Source organism: Henckelia pumila, chromosome 2, assembly GCF_033568475.1.
Source record: "Henckelia pumila isolate YLH828 chromosome 2, ASM3356847v2, whole genome shotgun sequence".
Classification (NCBI taxonomy): Eukaryota; Viridiplantae; Streptophyta; class Magnoliopsida; order Lamiales; family Gesneriaceae; genus Henckelia; species Henckelia pumila.
Window position 1 is genome coordinate 186,338,329 of NC_133121.1, and position 19,100 is coordinate 186,357,428.

Here is a 19,100-nt window from a genome sequence, read left to right on the forward strand (position 1 = left end):
GAAATTTGAAAAGTTACCCTTACATGATGACACGTGTTATTAGAATTACAGTTTTCCTCACTCATGCACCTTAGCTCAGTACAGTCAAGGGTAACCTCACCCGGGCACCTTAGCTCGGCATCCATTTAGGGTCATCTCAGCATAAAAATGAATTTCGAGTCTTTGACCTCAATTCGACTTTTATGGGAGGGACTTGTGATACCCGAAAGAGGAAATCACCTCGTCCAATAGATGACCCTAAGGTAAAGATCAATCCTTAGCCAGCCAGAATCGTCCGGGGGGTCAGCTCGGGTCGGGAGTTTGGGAACTCGGGAGCTCGGCCAAGCTCTCCCTTTGTAATGTACAGCTCAGCTCGGGAGCTCGGGAGCTCAGCCAAACTCCTCCACCATCACCTCCAGTTTGGCTCGGGAGCTCAGCCAAATTCCTTCACCATCCTCTCCAACTCGAGTTGGGAGCTCTGGAGTTCATCTCAGCCCCGATGTCAGTAGGTAGTTAGCTTAGTAGAGGGGTTGAATAACCTTGATGAGCTAGCTAAGATGTTAGGATCAGTGTTCAGGTGGAGTTCAGGGGTTCAGCAATAACTCACTCACCCCTTTTCCATATGACCTCAGGGAGAGCAGCAGTATAGCATCCTCATGATGACTGTTCAGCTCAGATTAAGTGTATTGTTATTTCCTTTGTCAGACAAGATTCGGGCGAGATCTCAGCCTAAATATTCGGGATTGTGATCCCGGGATTTGCGTATTCTTGATAATGAAAGTAGGCGCTAAACCCGAAGCCCTCTCCTATAAATACCAGGTTCACTTTCATTATTTGCATCCTAATTTTTCACTCGTGCACACACCACTCTCTCTATATTTTCGCTATCCTAGCATCTGACTTGAGCATCGGAGGGGATACGCCGGAATACCTTCCGGCCCCCCTTAACACTCTTGTTAGTGGTTTCAGGTCAGCAGCAGTTCATCTTTTATTTGGAGGAGCTTCTTCAGCTCGTCCAAGGAGATCACTTTATTGAGGTTTATCAACGATATAGAAATAAGATCCCAGATTATCCAACTAACTGATCCTACTCGAATTAAGAATAATAAAACAACTCCTAATACGATTCTAATTATTTATCAACAGTATATATTAATATATATATATATATAGCTGTTTTAAATTCTTATTCAACATTCGAGAAAGCTTTACGATAAGGTATGTAGTTTGTAGATTATCTTTTAATCTACAACTTGTAGTATGAATGACAATTTCTTGCAGATCGAAAATATTTCCAGGTTTCTTTAATGTGATCTTCTTCTCATTTTTTTTTTTACCATTAAATCGCATTCAAATATTCGTAAAAAATCTAAAAAGCACGAAACTCCTTGCACCGGGGTTTTGCCTACGACTGTTTTTTATGTTTTTGTGGTTATAAATTATATATATCTGTCTGCTATAGATAATGAACATTAATGATTTTTCCCATGTACTAGAACAAAATAATTTACATGGTGAAATTTGTTTTATGACGTGGGAATCCGAGGTCGGTCGCTATCTTTCTATGTGCACTGGGTAAACTCTGGATTAACATAATCGCACTTGTCGCGCAGGTCGCTATCTTTCTGTGTGCACTCGGTAAACTCTTGACTAACATAACCGCACTTGTCAAGCCCTGCGCGACAGACTAATCCAAGAAAGGTGTTGGCAGCGTTGGTGAATTTCTTGGTCTCATAAGTCATAATATAGTTTTTTTTTTTTTTTTTTGCCATCCAGGTTATATATCTATCGGTTGAAATTAAAGGACTCTTTCTGTGAACTTTTCTTTTCCTGTGAGGAGATTATATTGTCCCAGAAGAGATGGGGGATCACATAGTTTTAGATAGTACTGATCAATTTCTCAGCACTGTATTGAATTTGGAGGCTGCGAATCCGACGAGTGATCACACAGTTATTGATATTAGCCCTGATTCCGAAGATGATTTATCTACAACAACAGTCCTTCAGTGCAGGATATGCCACGGCGAGGATGTGGCCTCGAATATGGACAGCCCTTGCTCATGCGACGACAGTTTAAAGGTCAGTCGCCCACTCGGTCGTTTCTTTTGGATCGCAGCACCAGAACCGTTGGAGCATGTGGATTCAATTGCTCAATTTGTTACATGGAATATCATGTTATGCTAACTGCATGTCATTTGTTCTGGAAACCAGTTTTCGCTATGGACTAACTAACTATGTTACAATCTATTTTGTTTCCATCTTTTCATTCGAACTGCATCAGAGAAATCGTTCCATTAATTGGTGCAAAACATAAGACATTAAATGATTATACATCGTTGTTTCTATGTGCATGCATGTATCGATTATCCATATATTATACGTCTTTCATCATGTCATCATACGCACAAAACAGCGCCATATAGTTTATTAAGAATTTTTAAAAAACGTACGTGTTTGTGCAAATGCAGCGATTCAAGCGAGGATATAGTACTGCTCCGCGCCTTACTTTTGGTGCAGAAAGACTTCAGAACTTTAGGTAACTCCTTTCTTTTCATTTTCAAGTTCACTTGTGTTTAACTTCTTATCAAAGAATCATGTTTACTCTAAGCAGGGGAGGTCGACCAAGGTCTTGGAGGCATTTAATCAATCTTATCTTTACTAGAGAAAGAAGCTGCATGGCGGAGATACGATCAATCGTCTTAAAAGTAAATATATATCTCTCTCTACGTACACACGCGCGCACACACACATATGTATACACAGATTTGTATCAAACTTACAAAAATATGCTTACAAGAAGCTTTACATATATGTATGATTTAATTTATTCGTTTGACCCTTTTTTTTCTTTACAGTGCACAGCTTTTACACTGTTGTTATACATTATTTTGATCACCGAGGTTCAAATATATGACTTCCCAATTGTGTTGGTAAGATCATCTTTCTTTATGATAACGTTTTTCGCTATCATTTGAGATCGAACCTGGGTAGGTGGGACGTTTCGAAACATAAGTCTTTTTCGAGATTTTTGCTGATATTATTCCTCCTTGTATTTGGCAGTCGGTGCTAACAGTTGCAAATATTATCCTGTCAATCTGTGTCATATTAAAAGACCTAACTACTATACAAGACCATAGAAACCTACAGGTACAAGAAATAAAGTAAAATGGTTTCTGAATTTCATTCCTCCAGTAAAAATTTAACTGAATGGGGAATATTCAGCTCTGAATTCACTAAAAAGCTTTATTTCTTTGGATGGTTTTCAGCAGGTTCATATTATCCATTGCCCAAAACGACTAAGATCCAAACTGGATGAAAGAAGTACGATTTTGTGTTTGATCATCGACTTTGTATTTTGATCATAGACAAGAAAGATCCAATCTACATTAGACAAGATCAATAATGACTCAAGTTATTGTTTTATTCTTTACACTCGATGATTTTTGCATCTTAACTTTTTTTGGTCGTACAATATATTCCATAGTTTTTGCTATTTTGTTGCATCAGTTATGTTATCCTGGACGCTTGTTGGTAGGCACCTATATATAGGCGTGGCGATATTTTCACGCGAACAATCTGTGAAAAACATTAAAATCTTGCCAGATGTTCAACCGAATATCTATATAATTGTCTTTGCCAGCCGGCCGCAAAGACAGATACTATATACGGTTGCAAGAATTAATGTGCCGAATTATCCGATATTCGAGTGATGTAAAAAGTAAGAAGTGAAGTTTTTTCAAAATTAACTCTAAACGACGTTGATCTTGTTTTATTGTTGCTTTTGCTGGCCATGCCAACAATTATAAAAAAAGATCGCGGGAACGGATACAGGAATTAGAATTGGGGTGGACTTGAAAAATTATATATTATTATAAAATATATATATATATATATATATATATATATATATATATATATATATATATATAAAGACATTATATTGTTCAAAAATGTTGAGTCTTTCGAAATTTTGAAACATAAAATTTATCAATAACGGAATCTACATCTATATCATTAGCTAAATCTCGTTCAATATAGAGTGTGAAACAATCGGCAAAAAAGTCATATTCCATTTTATTGTGAAGTGCCGTCTTCACATGCTTCATTGCTGAAAATGCTCGCTCGGTAGTGGCGGTAGAAATAGGTAACGTCAAAATAAGATGAATCAATCTAGTCAACATAACGTAAACATTTGATCGCCCACTCTCAGTCAATTATTGACACAACTCAACAAGTATCGAAACCTTCAAATTCTGCATAACATCAAGTTTATAATGTATCAATTCATACTTCATTTTGAAATAGTTCAATTTATATCCCTACACAATAATAACATAACAATCATGTAAATAACAATAAATTTATCATCTGTATCTTCACTTAGCAATCAAATTTTGTATTGAAAAATATTAAAATAAATAGATTACATAAGAAAAAATATTTATAAGAAAAAATATTTAATAAAAAAACACAAATTCCAATGGCACTAATAAGTAATCCAAATTCCAATTATATTTCTAATTTAGTTTTTTGAGTTTACATTACACATAAAAAAAAATACACAAGCTTAATTTTATTGAGAGCCCTGGAAATTAACATAAAATACACATAAAAAAAATTCAAAGTGCTTGTCTGAAAGCCGAAAGGAGAAATCAAAATAAAAAAATTAAGTAAACATGTGCGTTGCAGCGTACAGCCTGTGAGAAGAAGAAATTCTTCAATTGAGAAAAGGCTGCCGACATGAAAGTGATAATTAAGGTTTGTGGGCTGGGCTACGCTAGAAGTGGACAAAACTTATATGGATAGTAAAAAAAAGAATTTTTCTGGGCTGGGCTACAGCCCACTATAGCCCTTGAAAGGCTCTGTCTCTGCACACCCGTTTTGGAGCTCTGATACCATGAAAATAAGCTCAATATGAAAGAACTTTGTGTACATTTTTGAATTGCATGGTTACAAAGAAATGCAATATTATATACAAATATAGGATATCATATTTGTCACATCCGATCCATTTATAATTAAAAAAACATATGTTAAAAATTCAAAATTATAATATTCTCCATCCTACAACTTCATGTCTTATGCATTGATTCTGATCTCCTTAAAAAATCTTGTTAAACAGATATTTGGCGTAAACATAATTCATCTTGATTTCAAATAAACATCTGATTTTCAGATCTTGGTGCACTCTAAACCAATGTTTAAAGTTTTGTTTTTGTAAACATATGATCACTTCTAGCTTATAAAAAATGGAATAACTATAGGTTATTTTATGCTACATCGAGAGTAGTTCTCTTCTTATTCCAATATCATTAGTTCATGTGGGTCTCTCATATTTTTATGAAAGTTGACATATGTGTTGATAATCTAAGAGCTAAGATTTGACCACATCATATTGGGAAAAATACTCCAGGTGTTACATAAAATAATCCAATAACCACGTTTATGGAATTACGATGCAAAAATTCATTATCATCCTCATCATAGTCAAATACTCTTTAAAGAATGAAGATAATATTGTTTAAACTTTCAAAATTTTGTTGTTGGCTCAGTAGCAGGCTAAGGTAGTGTTTGAAAGAGCTTTTAAAAATCACTTTTCAGCTTTTCATTAACAAAATTTTGAAATTTTGTGAAATTTTGTTAACGAGAAGCTGAGAAGTGCTTCCTAAAAGCTCTCCAAAACACTACCTAAGGCTCCGAACGCGCAGCTTGCAACAAAATCGAGTTAATTTCTCATGTCATATAAACAGTATGAATACTGATTTATCATAATATAATTTTAAAAAGAATTTAAATAATATTTTTTAAAATAAAATTTGTATATCTAGTTGAATTTGATGATAAGGGACTTAAATCAAGCAGTATTTTTTTAATGGACTTAAAAAACAGATTAAGTTAAATGTAAAATTGACTTGCTAGCGGGATCACACGTTAATTAATTTATTTGTAGTAATAATTCATATATTAGCGTGGTAATTTAAGAATATTTCATCATTTCATGTATCAAAATGAATTTAAATATTTTTTTTACCAAATGCAAAAATAATGGCGCCAAGAAGAGGCTGAATTTAAATATATATATCACAAAAATTTCAGCATATACATATAGCTGCTTAGATTCGTATTCAGGATTCAAGAAATCTTTACAAGAAGGTACGTAGTCGTTGGTGATAAGCTTTGAAATTTCCTCGCCTTGTGTTACTACCAATATATAATATACGTATTTTATCTTATCTTATTATATATAATATGACCGTTAATTATTTATTCTCTTTTGTGACCTAATTGTGACAATTTTATAATTTGATTTATGATCTTATTTAATGCATGATTAATTAGGTATTATGTCTTGTAACCGTCATATTATATTATTATATATAAATTATAAGAAAGATCATTAATATTTGAGATATCATTTTGATTTTTTTTTTCCTTAGTAAATTATTTATTCTCCCAACAAGATATTTGTGTTTTGACAACGTGACTAACATTGATACTTGTCTCTCTGTGTAAGAGACACCACTTTGAGCAATTGGGTTTTATCTTGAATTCGTGATTATAGCCGCTAATAACTAAATATTTTATAACTGCATAAGATTTATTATTTCTAATTTGACATCTCAAAAAATCATATACGTGATATCCACATAATAATATTATGATAATTATAAAGCCTTTAAGCTAATTCCTTACTTTTAAATTAGCCCACATCTTTTGAGTATGCATACTCTGCAGCTAGAATGTATCAAATATGTTCATTAATCATGCATGGAAGTAATATCTCTCTCTACATATATAATATATACAAGTACTTGCATGTGTTCGTTTCTACTGCAGTATATTAATTATTTCCACCAACTATATTCAAGCATGTAACTATTATTTTCCTCTAATGATTGTAAGATCCTAGGTAACAAAATAAGTTGGACGGCTAGAAATGTAACTGCATGTAGTAGGACCGAGTGTTTGTATCGTTATCAAAAGCTATATTTGTTGGTAACGTAGCAACTCAAATATTTTAAACCGTACAACAATTCAAGCATATCACGTTTTAAACTGCTCTATTAAACAAGACAATTAATATTGCACCTACAATTATCCTTATCACTGATTTTCCTAATATTTTTCCTCGATAACGACAGTTGATGCTAGTAGTTGCTGTGATAATCCAGTCAATCTGCATCTGCATCACACTGAAAGCAGTAGCTTCTATGCTAAACCATACATACCAAAAGGTAAGAGACATACATAGGATTGTTTGCAAATTTAGTTTGACCAGTCTCACCATTTCTGGTCCTATAATACAGTCCAAGAGTTCAAGGGATCCCATGTGGATGTGTATATGCACATCCCATGATCGAACAAATGCAGTACTTCAATGGAGAGGATGAGTTACGGAGTCATTTCCACGTGTTTCGCGACTTTGTTGTACTTAAATTATAAAAGATTCGAACTGCACCATTATTATTAGATATAAATTAATTTGGATAAAAGAGCAATCTTGCTATTATACATTAGTAAAATCAAGATCACTTGTTCCATTATCATTGAAAAACAATATAATTATTGGGAGAAACCAATAATTGTCTCGTCGAGACATTGCAATCCAAGTATCTTACGGTTCAAAATATTTGGATTCCACTGTCTCCATCCGACCTCGATGTCATAATAATATACATAAGATAAAGACATGTCCATAGAGTTGAATCTAGCTACGAATCGGATTGAACCGCCTCTACAACTGATAATGCAAACAAGATCACATCCAACTTATCTCACACTAAATTACAGTCTTGAAAAAAACCATCTGTTATTAATCAATTTTTTACCTAAATTACAAACCGTATGTAAAATCTTTACACTCCTATTACAGATAAAACGTTCAAAGCTACAATCTTGGAGAAAGAATTCTTCTTGATGTCGGATAAACATCTGATTTTCACTTCTTGGTGAACTCTAACCAATGTTAAAGTACAATTTCTGTAAACATCACTTCCAGCTTCTCTTTGGCCTGAAATTTTCGTATAAAAAAACGACGTAACTACGTTTATTAAGTTATGATGCAGAAGTTTCACTATCATCCTCATTATAGTCAAATACTTTTTAAAGAATGAAGATAATGTTTATACTTCCGACTCTTCTGTTGTTGGCGCCAGTAGCAGGCGAGGGCTCCAAACGCGCAGCTCGCAACAGCAATGGCCAATGCAGCTCCAACAGGAACCACAACCGCGTGTGCTGAGGCTGTTATATCATCAGCTGGTAATATATTAGTGTTGTCTGAGAGAAGTTCCTTATCCTTGTACAAGGATACAAGTGTCTTCCCGTAATAGTCGACCAAAAACCTATAAAGCTCATCACGATCCCAATTGACCCCATCTTTATCATCATCCTTTGTACTCTTCCTATGATAGCAGGAAGGACAAAGTTGTGGCGGAGGCCATATCATTTTTGGGAATTCAGGGTCGCCAGTATCTTCTTTTGCTTCTTCCTTCATAAGTCTCTCATTAACTTCGTTGTGTGCATCCCACAACCAAAGGGCAAAATCACGAGCTTTCTTGAAAGGGTTAGTAACACTGCAAAGTTTAAGTTTCATATGTTTATATGTGATATTTTCTACAGCAAAATTGTGACGAAAGGTAACGCAGGGCGGCTTGCCTTGAACACATGTCATTAAAATGTTGCCGGCATTCTTGACACAGAAAGAAACTATGAATAAAATCACAAATAGCGGCAAATGCAGCATGACTTTCTCCATCATCAACCCGTACAGAAAGGGAGTGCAATAAAACCCATAATCCACAACTGCAAAAGTAACAGAAATATCAGTTAAGCATGCTACTACAACTCCAAAGGTGTCTCCATTTTGATTGTTGTTAAATTTATGATAGAAAAGCTTTAATAGACCAGGGACCAGGGACCAGTTAAAATCAGATACATTCCAAGAAACATCTAGCGGAAAACGTTGTGTGAAATGGTGGTTCAAGGTTTGATATGCATGTCATTTGCAAGACGTTCTTCAGGACGTCGTCCTATTTGAAGCTACGACTAACATGCATTCCCATGATGCATTGAAGTAGTTTACTTTTAAGCAAAAGACAGAATGCCAAGGGCCAATCAAGAATATTTAAGGAAAAAAATTGTTCTCAAACAAGAACCAAGGGGTATGATTCTCAAACACGTCGATGCCAACACAATGTTCAATATCCCAGTTAATTGCCTGTGTAATTAGCAAATTTCTCAGCAATGGATCAACAAAATCAGAAAATAGCGGATACTCGAGAAACTGATTATGTATGTGTCTTACCTAAAACCTCTAGTTTCATTCTTGCTTCCACGACAAAACATCTACAAAGAAAATTCAAATGCCAATAGGAAACAGTTAGATGCTGATTCATTTATAAGAGAGAACCACACGGATTCACTTAACGACAGTGACGTAAAATCATATTTTTACAGAGAAACCATATCTGCAGAAGTGATTTACCAGACGGTTTTAACTTTTAAGCATATGAAAGTTGTGCAGTTTTGGGAAAATAAAGAAATACAAATTACAGAGATGTCACACAAACAGGTAACGAGGTCCACCGGATACTCACACCATACGATATAAACAATGACATATGTCTTGGTGTCTACTTACACATCATATACAAGAACATTGTCTCAACTAATATAAATAACTTTGTATCCTCTTCTGGATTTGATTTAAACTACAAGACACACTACTTAAGAGAATAATAATAAATTTTGAATCATGATAGATTCTTTCTTGTACATATTTCCATAAAATTTACATGTGGCAGGTGAATTTTCACCACATTAAGTTAATGAACTTACATAACACATAAAGAAGAGGGTGGAATAACTGACATACATACCCAATAACCACGGGGAACATCTTTTCCACAAATCTCATAATTCCCAAGGACACCTTTCTCTTCACCAGTTGCAGCTTCCTTTGCTTTAACTGAAAATTCGTCAAAATCAACTAGTATTTGTGCAGTTCCCTTCCGGCACCTGATGATTGAAATTCAAATTAAAAAGGGTGTTGCAAATAAACAAACAATATACAAGGGAAAAAAGGCACCGACCTTCTTGATGGGTGATGGACCACCAAAAGTTGAAAGAATTTTACAAGTGATGCTTGAGTCTCTGATTTGATCATCTAACCAGTTATTAATGCATAAGAGGGCTAATCAGTAGAGCAGTCGGTTGACGAAATCAGAAGTGAGCAAAAAATGGAAGTGACGTATATATGCACCTTGTGTTTCAAAATGATATCTAAAGCAGTGGATGTTGCTTCCTCAATATCATATATAGCACGTGCAATCTTTCTCAAGAAATAAGTGTCAGCAAGTCAGAAAGGTACATAATAATGTAGTTGAAACTGTTCAGATATAATCAACCATTCAAAACATGAGCTCATAAGTACCTGTCCAGGATCTGATGCATTTCTCTGAAGATGCTCATTCTCATATTTCTTGTCATCCAAGCTATATGAGCTGTAAACGTAATGCAACATATGTCAACAGAATAATACAAATCGATATGAAGTCAATACTCGTCTAGTAATGCATCTATTGGCAGCCTTTTACAAGCACGGGAAGAATTTGATTTAACGAAGAGGACAAAAATTTTAGAAATAAAGCAGTCTCTAATATTGAAACTACTCATGCACCTTATGTTTTACAACTCCACCTACAAAAGTGGGCGGCCAACAGCAAACATGTATTGTACCTATTCAACTTCTTATTGATCCAATTTAGCAAGCGATCAGCTGTTCGCGCATCTTCAATATTAAGTAATTCGCTCTTATCTTGCTTTGGGCCCCAACTCCCAGAAACAAACTTAGAAGGTGGGCCCCATAGAAGCATAGGGTAGCGATCAACAGAGAACTTATTACAAAGGTTAGTATTTACCTGTGCTGCCAAGAAAGTAAGAAGAAGAAACCATCATAAGATGATAGAGGCAGTTCACCACCAGGTAAATTAGTATCTCTCTTAGAGTGATCCCTTCAATAGCACAAAGTCAAACTATCTAAGCAATTGTATCAGTAGCATAGTCGAAAACATAAGCCAATGCTTATAAAATGCCTGCTTAGGCACAAGTTTTTAGTAAAGCGTGCACCTCGGCTCTCCTAAAAGGCCCGATGCTTGCTTCAAAGGTCCATTTCAGTATTGCAAAGATTGTGAGTTCAAAATGACAAGTGATATACTAGTACTCATAACTACTGGCATATCCGATGAGCATTTCTTTTGAATAGTTGTATGATAGTTTGCTAATTACATATTGGATTATGGATATTATGCAACAACCTACCTTTATACATCAATGTTCTTTATATTATGCGTAGATATGTCTCACATCGATGAGGCGCACATTCGCGTTGTACCTTGACTGAGAAGCACACATGTATCCTTAATAACATTTATCAAGATTACTGGGTTTTTTTAATAATTTTGATATCATAAAATACACTCAAAAAGATATACCAAGTTTAGCATTGGAGCCATACTTCTAATTTTAAATGTTCGCTAGCTGTCAGATCTAATAGCCTGATTAACAGACAAATGTCATAATCAATTGCAGAATGGAAGTAGCAATAGATGAGCGCGTTTTGCGTGAGTCTATATCTTTTTTATTTTTTTTAAAAAAACTTGTAAGTGTCTGCATCTGCATGCATCTGCTTGCAAGTGAATTCATACACAAGATTCAAGACTATTCTAAGAAAGAGCTGAGAATTTTCTAATCAAATATATAAACTTAAACTAAGAAAAAAATTTCACTCTACTTTACTTGGAAACTAAAAACAAGTTGAGAAAAATTGCAACTCCATAACTAAAATAGGAGCCACCAAATTATGTATCACATGACTCATCTGATCCTATATCAGCTTGTTTGGCAACTAGCTATTAAACTTGGACCCATGATACGCCCTTGCTCCACTATGGAACATAGGATTGTGAAGTAGCAAGAACTTTCAGATGAGTTGTATAAATGAAGAGATTAGATATCTAGCCATTTTTGCAAAAAAAGTGGTTGGCATCTAGTACATGTCAAAGCATAACTTTTGATATATGGTACAGTAAAAATTGACATTTTAAAATATAAAAGAACAAAGCATTGCAGATATACGAACATCCAATTTGGATCGACGGAAAATGTCATAAAATACACCCAGAAATATGTACCCAGATGAGAATGCTTGTCATGGAATTATTCGAAATATAATTGGAAAACTGTCGGGTAACATCAATTGAAGTCCTTCTCAACCATGGCCACCAAAATAAAATAAATTTCCAGAACTCCCAAAAATAATGTAGGACCTATGAAAAAAGTACTCCATATCACTGAATATGTTACAAGAAAGCAGTTTTCTTTGAGATTGTCATTCGATAAAGCTAGGTTTTAGTGTGTTGCTTGTATCATAAATCTTGGGCAAACATGGTAATTTCCAGTTATTTAGCACTGAAAGTTTAACATATAAACAAAAGTGACATTGTAGATTACCATTTAAAGAATGCACACTCACCAACACAACATAAAACGCCTAAACTAGCTCAACGAATAGCTGAATTCTCTTTTTCATGAAGAAATAGGGAAGCATAACATGAGTACCTGGAAGGCACAATCTACTCTAGTCATCAATATGATCCCTGGATGGATTGCGTCCGCCCCATTAAATAGTTTTGCAACTTTCTCATATTGAGGCTGCCCAAATAGTAAATTTCAATGAGAAACATAGTAATTGGATGGAATATAACCAAGTAAGTAGAATCCAAACATACCTTGTAATTTCTGCAAGCAGGACACCTGCGAAAATAAAGACAGAACAATTTTATGAGCAAAGTCCAAATAAATTATGTGGTTGATTCCACGATGTCAACGATCGTTTTATCCCTCTTCCTACAAATTAATGTGTCTAAAACAAATATAAATTTAAAAAGCTGTCACTTGCATTCTGGAACAAATATGTAGAAAAATGATTCACTTTGTTGAATTTAATTAATCAAAATTATAATCTGTGTAATGGACTTCAATCAAGATCAATGCAGAAAGAATCACACTAATATGAAGAGAAATCATATACGAATAAAAACGCAAGATTTTAGGTGGTTCGCCCCAAAGAGTCCCGTCCACCGGAAGCAATGTTACTGATCGCTTTGCATGTGGGTTTCTATTGTCTTTCACTCTTTGACCGGGTTCTTCTGCAAACCACTTAATCACTCAGAAATGTAATGTTTTCCAGCTGAGCCTTCTCTGCACCCAGTTTATATGCCCAAGAAGAGAGCATAACCATCAACTCCTTATATTACCAGTGATTTGGACATTTGCTGCACGCACCTCTGCTAACTGTCATGTTAGTTAGCTAACTTAACCAAAAATCGATCTTTCTATGAATTGGATGACAGATAGGTGAACATTCAGTTTTGCTAGCGATTGACTCATTTCCACACAAAATGGTTAGCTCAGATTTTCAAGAAAAACTCATTACACCACCTCGTCAACTCACTATAACTTTCTAGTACAGCCCATGAGGAAGACTATAATCCACCAATTTCGGATCACCCAACCACACATTAGCTGGTTGCTAATGCGACCAGCATTTCAAGTTTTTAAACACCCCCCTTCATTGCAAACAAGTTGGTACACCATTGGTCCATGTCATCAGTCATGAGCAATTGAATCTTATCCAATTCCTTTGATTTCAGCGAAAAGGAAAATCAACTCTTAGGACTTAAGATGAGCTTCTATTGTCAGCAACAATGAAAAGAAAATCCCCCCACATAAGATCTATTCTTATAACCTGGTTTTATCTCATAAACCATTTGCTTATGGTGTTACTTCCACTTTGATAATTTGTAGTTTCAATTTTGTTATGCTTACTACATCATCTGCTCGATTTTCTCTAACTTCCGCTTATCCATCAAAAGTAAAGAAGAAACACCATCATCACTAATACTCAAATATTCAGTTTCAAATGGCAATATTCCCAAAGAACTGATTACATAACGAAATACCACTTATCAAAAAAGCTTCATCTTCCATTGAGCATACATCCAACACACTAGATAGATTATAATGGAACAAGAGTTTTCTTCACAGAGACCATTTCACACCCTCCAAAAAATCACTACTTTCCATTTCTGAACTCGATTTTTACATCATCACAATCCTCACATGTGAACAAACACATACAAATCACAAAGGCAGAATAACCTCACCCCTCATCACTCAACAAGGATCAACGTATTACACATAAAAGAAGTAACTTTACCAGTGAGCAAAAAATTCAACAACCGCAAAAGTTGCTGGGGTCTCCTTAAGCAAGGAATCAAAATTCGTGGCGTTCAATTCAACCGCAAGATCTGGTTTTTCAGCTTTATCATCGTTGATCGATCGCAAAATTGAACGAGATCCAACCGAAGCTGAAGCTGAAATCGAATCCGCACACGATAATGAAAGAATCAAGAAAATGATACCAATCACTGAAGACATGGAACTAAACGATCGTGTACGTATTATTTCTCCGCGTATATCGATGCTCTGCGACGAGGGTTTTGAGGGGGAAGAATACTGTGTCGTTTTACGTACGGTGATCCGCCGTTTTGCTGGTGAACCGAAAGCGGCGCGTGGTGCACCAACCGTGATGTTCACGCGGCGAAGTTTAGTTTAGGCTGTGGTCGGAAAAGTATAAATAGGGAGAAAGTGAGGTAAAGAATTTTGTACTAATTAATGTATATTAATATTTGGAAACTTGCCTATATTTCTTAGGTCAAATTTTGGCATTTAATTTTTTTTAGGAGTTATAAATTAATTTTCTTATTACAAAGTTGTTGACTCATGAAAATATTTAAAATTAAAAAATCGATGATTAAGGTCATGTTTATTGGTCAGGTCGGTTCGTTTTACTTACGCAATTTATTTTGATTATTTCTAATTGTTGTTTTAAAAATATATAATCCATATCCAAAGCGTTTTTTTCGTTTTGTTTTCTATCAAAAAATTTCGGTTATCTCGGTTTTGAAAATTATTTAAATTAATAATTAATATATTTTAAAATATAATATATTATCTTTTTAATTTACTTTTTAATAAAACTTTTAATTATAAAGTCGAAATGAATTAAGTAAATAACAATCCCCACCATGAAATTAACAGAAAAAGATTATTAGTTCACGAATTATCATTTCATATATTATATAATCTATTAAAAAATTATAAGTGAACTTATTAATTTGATTAAATTTGATTTTTTCGATCGATTCGGTTTTACATATAAAATTTGAAACCGAACAACGATCAGCTCAAAGTCGCTTCTTAGAAACAATCTCAAACACTGTCATAAACTTTGATTTTAATATTTATATTTGAATTTAAAAAAATCAGTATTCGGTTTGATTTTTTGATTTCTTCAGTTTAGATATTTGATTTTCTAGGTTTTAACCAAAGTTAGAACACTCCTACGGATGATTTCATGTAAATATAAATATATTACTAAATGTAGAAGGATGTTTGGGGAAAAAAATCATGTATTAGAACCTTTACTAATCGAAATTATATATTGTTGGAAAATTGAATGAAAAAAGACACAAAATTGAGTTGGAAAACGTTTCGTACAGAAGAGGTCGCGCTCAAACATGCAAAAGTGCACGCTCGACCGCGCCTGGCCCAAGCAAAGAGGGCCAGGCAAATAACCACGCGCTCGAGCACGCGGTTATGCACGCTTGAGCGCGAGCCATGCTGTCTGGGATTCCAGGCAGCGGTATTCCTCCAAATGAATGCATCTTTTCGGACTATTCTTTCATTCATGATGGAATAACAGTTGTGATAATATATACCTTTGTTCTAATGTGGATAAGAACAATATATCGATATGCGATACAAGCGGTTTTTTACATAAGGTTGCTTCCTTCAACGAAAAGTCGTTTTCTTTGAACACAAAATCTTGATTGTCTGTATAAACAATCCTCTGTCTGCATTATAGAATATACAACACACAAGAACATACATATTCCTGCATAATTTCTCTTCTATTTACTTGAAAGTTTCGCATATAAGAGTTCGCAGAAATCAAGTAATTGTTGTGCTTCGATTGCTTGATAAGAAAAAAGTCGTTGTATCTTAGAGACAATTGCCTATACCGGTTTAACACATTGTAATAGAGAAATTTTGTCTTGCGATTGTTATCAACAATATCAAATCTTTTTGGAAAATATGTAGATTGAAGTAACATAAAGGCCGACTGTCGAGGCAAGAGCATGAAAAGTTTGACACTGCAATATTGTCAAATGGCTTCAAAATTAATGAATGTGACAAGTGTGTCTACATTAAAGGTAATTCAATTGCCTATGTAATTGTATGTTTATATGTAGACGACATGTTAGTTATGGGTAATGATCAAAAGTTGATCATAAATACCAAGAAAATGTTGAAATAACATTTCGACATGAAAGATTTGGGATTATGTGATATTATATTAGGAATTTAAATCTCTAGAATATCTGATGATATTTTCTTATCCCAAACTCAGTATGTTGAAAAGATTCTTGACAGATTCAATGCCAAAAATCGTCCTCCAGCTAGAACACCTTTAGACTTATGTGCACATTTGGCCAAAAATCGAGGAGAACCTGTCTCACAACTGGAATATGCAAGGATTATCGAAATTTTAATGTGTCTAACGAACTCTACTCGTCCAGATCGTGCATATACAGTAAATAAGTTAAGTAGATTCACAATAATCCAAGTAAAGATCATTGGATAGCCTTAATGAGAGTGCTTGGATATTTAAAATACATATCAAATTATGGATTAGTGTATGCAAAATATCTTGCGGTCCTCGAAGGTTATTGTAATGTAAATTGGATATCTGACACAAAATACTTCAAGTCCACTAGAAGATATATGTTCAGAATCGGTGGAGGAGCAGTGTCATGGTGATCTTATAAACAAACATGTATAGCTCGGTCCAACATGGAATCTGAGTTTATTTCTTTGGATAAAGCTGGTGAAAAAGCTGAGTGACTTAGAAATTTCTTAGAAGATATTCCTTGTTGGACTAATCCAGTGTCTTCTATTATTATTCATTGCGATAGTCAATCATCAATAGAAAGAACACAAAATAATATTTAAAATGTTAAGTTTCGACACATTCGTCGGAGACATAATACCATAAGACAATTGATTTCAAATGAGGTTATTATATTTTTATTTAATATGTGAAATCAAAGGAAAATCCATCGGATCCGTTTAATAAAGGTATAAATAGAGATCAAATATACAAATTGTTTAGAAAAATGAGATTAAAACCCACAATATAAATTTTTATAGAGGTAACCCAACCTTGTAAATTGGAGATCCCAAAACCTTGGTTCAATGGGACAACTAAGTTATAAATATTAGTTTCAGTACTTGGAACTTACAATCGCTCATTCCTAGTGAAAGAGTGGGTGCCCGGTTAGCCAACTTGTGGCTAAGGACTTTTATGACTCTATGTATAAACAATCTTTGTTTAATATAATTTACATTTATTAATGGCATTTTCTTTATCTTTCTTCATATTATTATATTGTGATATATTATTGTTGTTTTGATAAAGACCTTGAATATACTATAGTTTAAGTAAGATGAGATAGTGAATAAAGAGAGATCACTATTATGAAACACATCTTATAGTCACTGTATATTCTAAACAGTTCCTAGTCAATTGAGCCATCCGCTAATAAGGATAAGGATCGCTCAAGATTAAGACTAGCATTTGTGATGTCAAGTACCACGTTTCATTGGTAATGAACATGGAGATGTTCAAAGCATGCAAATGGATATTCATATGATGAATGATCGAACTACCCTATTCGGACTTTCCAAGTGGTTATTATTATTTGAGTGGATAAGTCTGCGGTTTTGGTTGTACACCATTAGTCCTTACTACTTGAAACATAATTGAGACTCTATATGCTAGTACTGTATTTTGACTCGTTTACCAACTCTATTGGGGTCATCAGGTGTCGGGATTGGGTACAGTTACGACACATAAAGGAGTCGATGCTTTGTTGTCAAGGATTCACCACATACTTGCGAGTGTGGATATCCTATGCGATCTGAGGAGATATTAGTGTGACGAATCTCTGGCCAGAGTACATGATGTGTTTTAGGTTACTCGGTTTCCTAGTAGCACATGCGATGTCATTATTTGATCTTCAAGATGCATTGCATAGTTATCGAATCTCGAACGACTCTCGATGCACCAATGGTTGTTGATTCGATCGGGATATATGGATGAAGGGACCGTAATGTACGCTAACCAAAATCTACTGGTTCTTGCAGGCACTATCAGTGATACCTAGGGAATCATGGGGCGATGTTGCTAGGCGCTCTTACCATGATTCGATGGGTAAGTCGGAAATTGTTGTTCCGAGTCACAAGGAGTTGTGAGCCCACGGCTAGCTGTATCCCTGAACCATTGAGGGTCACACAAGTAATGGATTATAAACCCGTTGAGATAGTTAAATTTAAAGAGTTAAATTTAATGAAAGAGAAGCTGGACTTCTTAACTAAAGGGAGTGGAATTTCCTAAAATGACATATGTATGGACATTTTTGGAAATCACTGAATTCGGATTCAGAAAAATTATCTTAACATTAAAAGATGCAGAAATGGTTTCTGTGCACATTGGTGAAATCAGTTTATCAATCGGAGTCATGATAAATTTTATATTAATTTCTATAATAACAGGCTTGGCTTGTTGGGCTTAAGTTATGGATTATGGGCCTTAAGGAGTTAGAGTCCTAATATAATTATAACTTAATCTAGTCTAGAAATTATCTATAAATATAGGTGTAGTGTTAGAAAATTAGATGTATTCCATCCTTGAAATTTTCGAAAATCACTTAAAATATTCTAAGGGAATTTTCGAAAATCTCTTCTCCTTTTTGAGATAATTCAGGCTGTGATTTTTGTGAAAAATTACATTTTGAATTGACAGATCAAATCTGTTTATTCTCTTCGATAAACATCTGATTGATTTCTAGTGCAATCAATCAGAAGGTTTTAGTTTTTCTGTTCGTGGACCTAATTCCGGAGATTGATCGAGCAAGTCATCGGTTCCCGGAATTTAC

At 34.5% G+C, this 19,100-nt stretch overlaps 1 protein-coding gene across 4 annotated transcripts; it reads right to left on the bottom strand.

Moving 5' to 3' along the window:
• Positions 1-7,727: 7,727 nt before the first annotated feature.
• Positions 7,728-14,702, bottom strand: LOC140885511 (sulfhydryl oxidase 2-like). 4 transcript variants are annotated; one of them, XM_073292492.1, is made up of 12 exons: positions 14,258-14,702; positions 12,768-12,792; positions 12,598-12,690; positions 10,717-10,898; positions 10,412-10,481; positions 10,241-10,309; positions 10,071-10,144; positions 9,858-9,996; positions 9,284-9,324; positions 8,635-8,781; positions 8,109-8,552; positions 7,728-7,990 (listed from the first exon to the last, which is right to left on the bottom strand). In XM_073292492.1, the coding sequence occupies exons 1-12, from the start codon at positions 14,476-14,478 to the stop codon at positions 7,969-7,971; spliced, it is 1,527 nt and encodes a 508-aa protein (XP_073148593.1). In that variant the 5' UTR covers positions 14,479-14,702; the 3' UTR covers positions 7,728-7,968. The 4 variants fall into 4 exon arrangements, with proteins under 4 accessions (XP_073148593.1, XP_073148592.1, XP_073148596.1 ...); XM_073292491.1 differs by having other exon boundaries at positions 7,728-8,552; XM_073292495.1 differs by having other exon boundaries at positions 7,728-8,552; positions 12,768-12,901; positions 14,258-14,396.
• Positions 14,703-19,100: the final 4,398 nt, after the last annotated feature.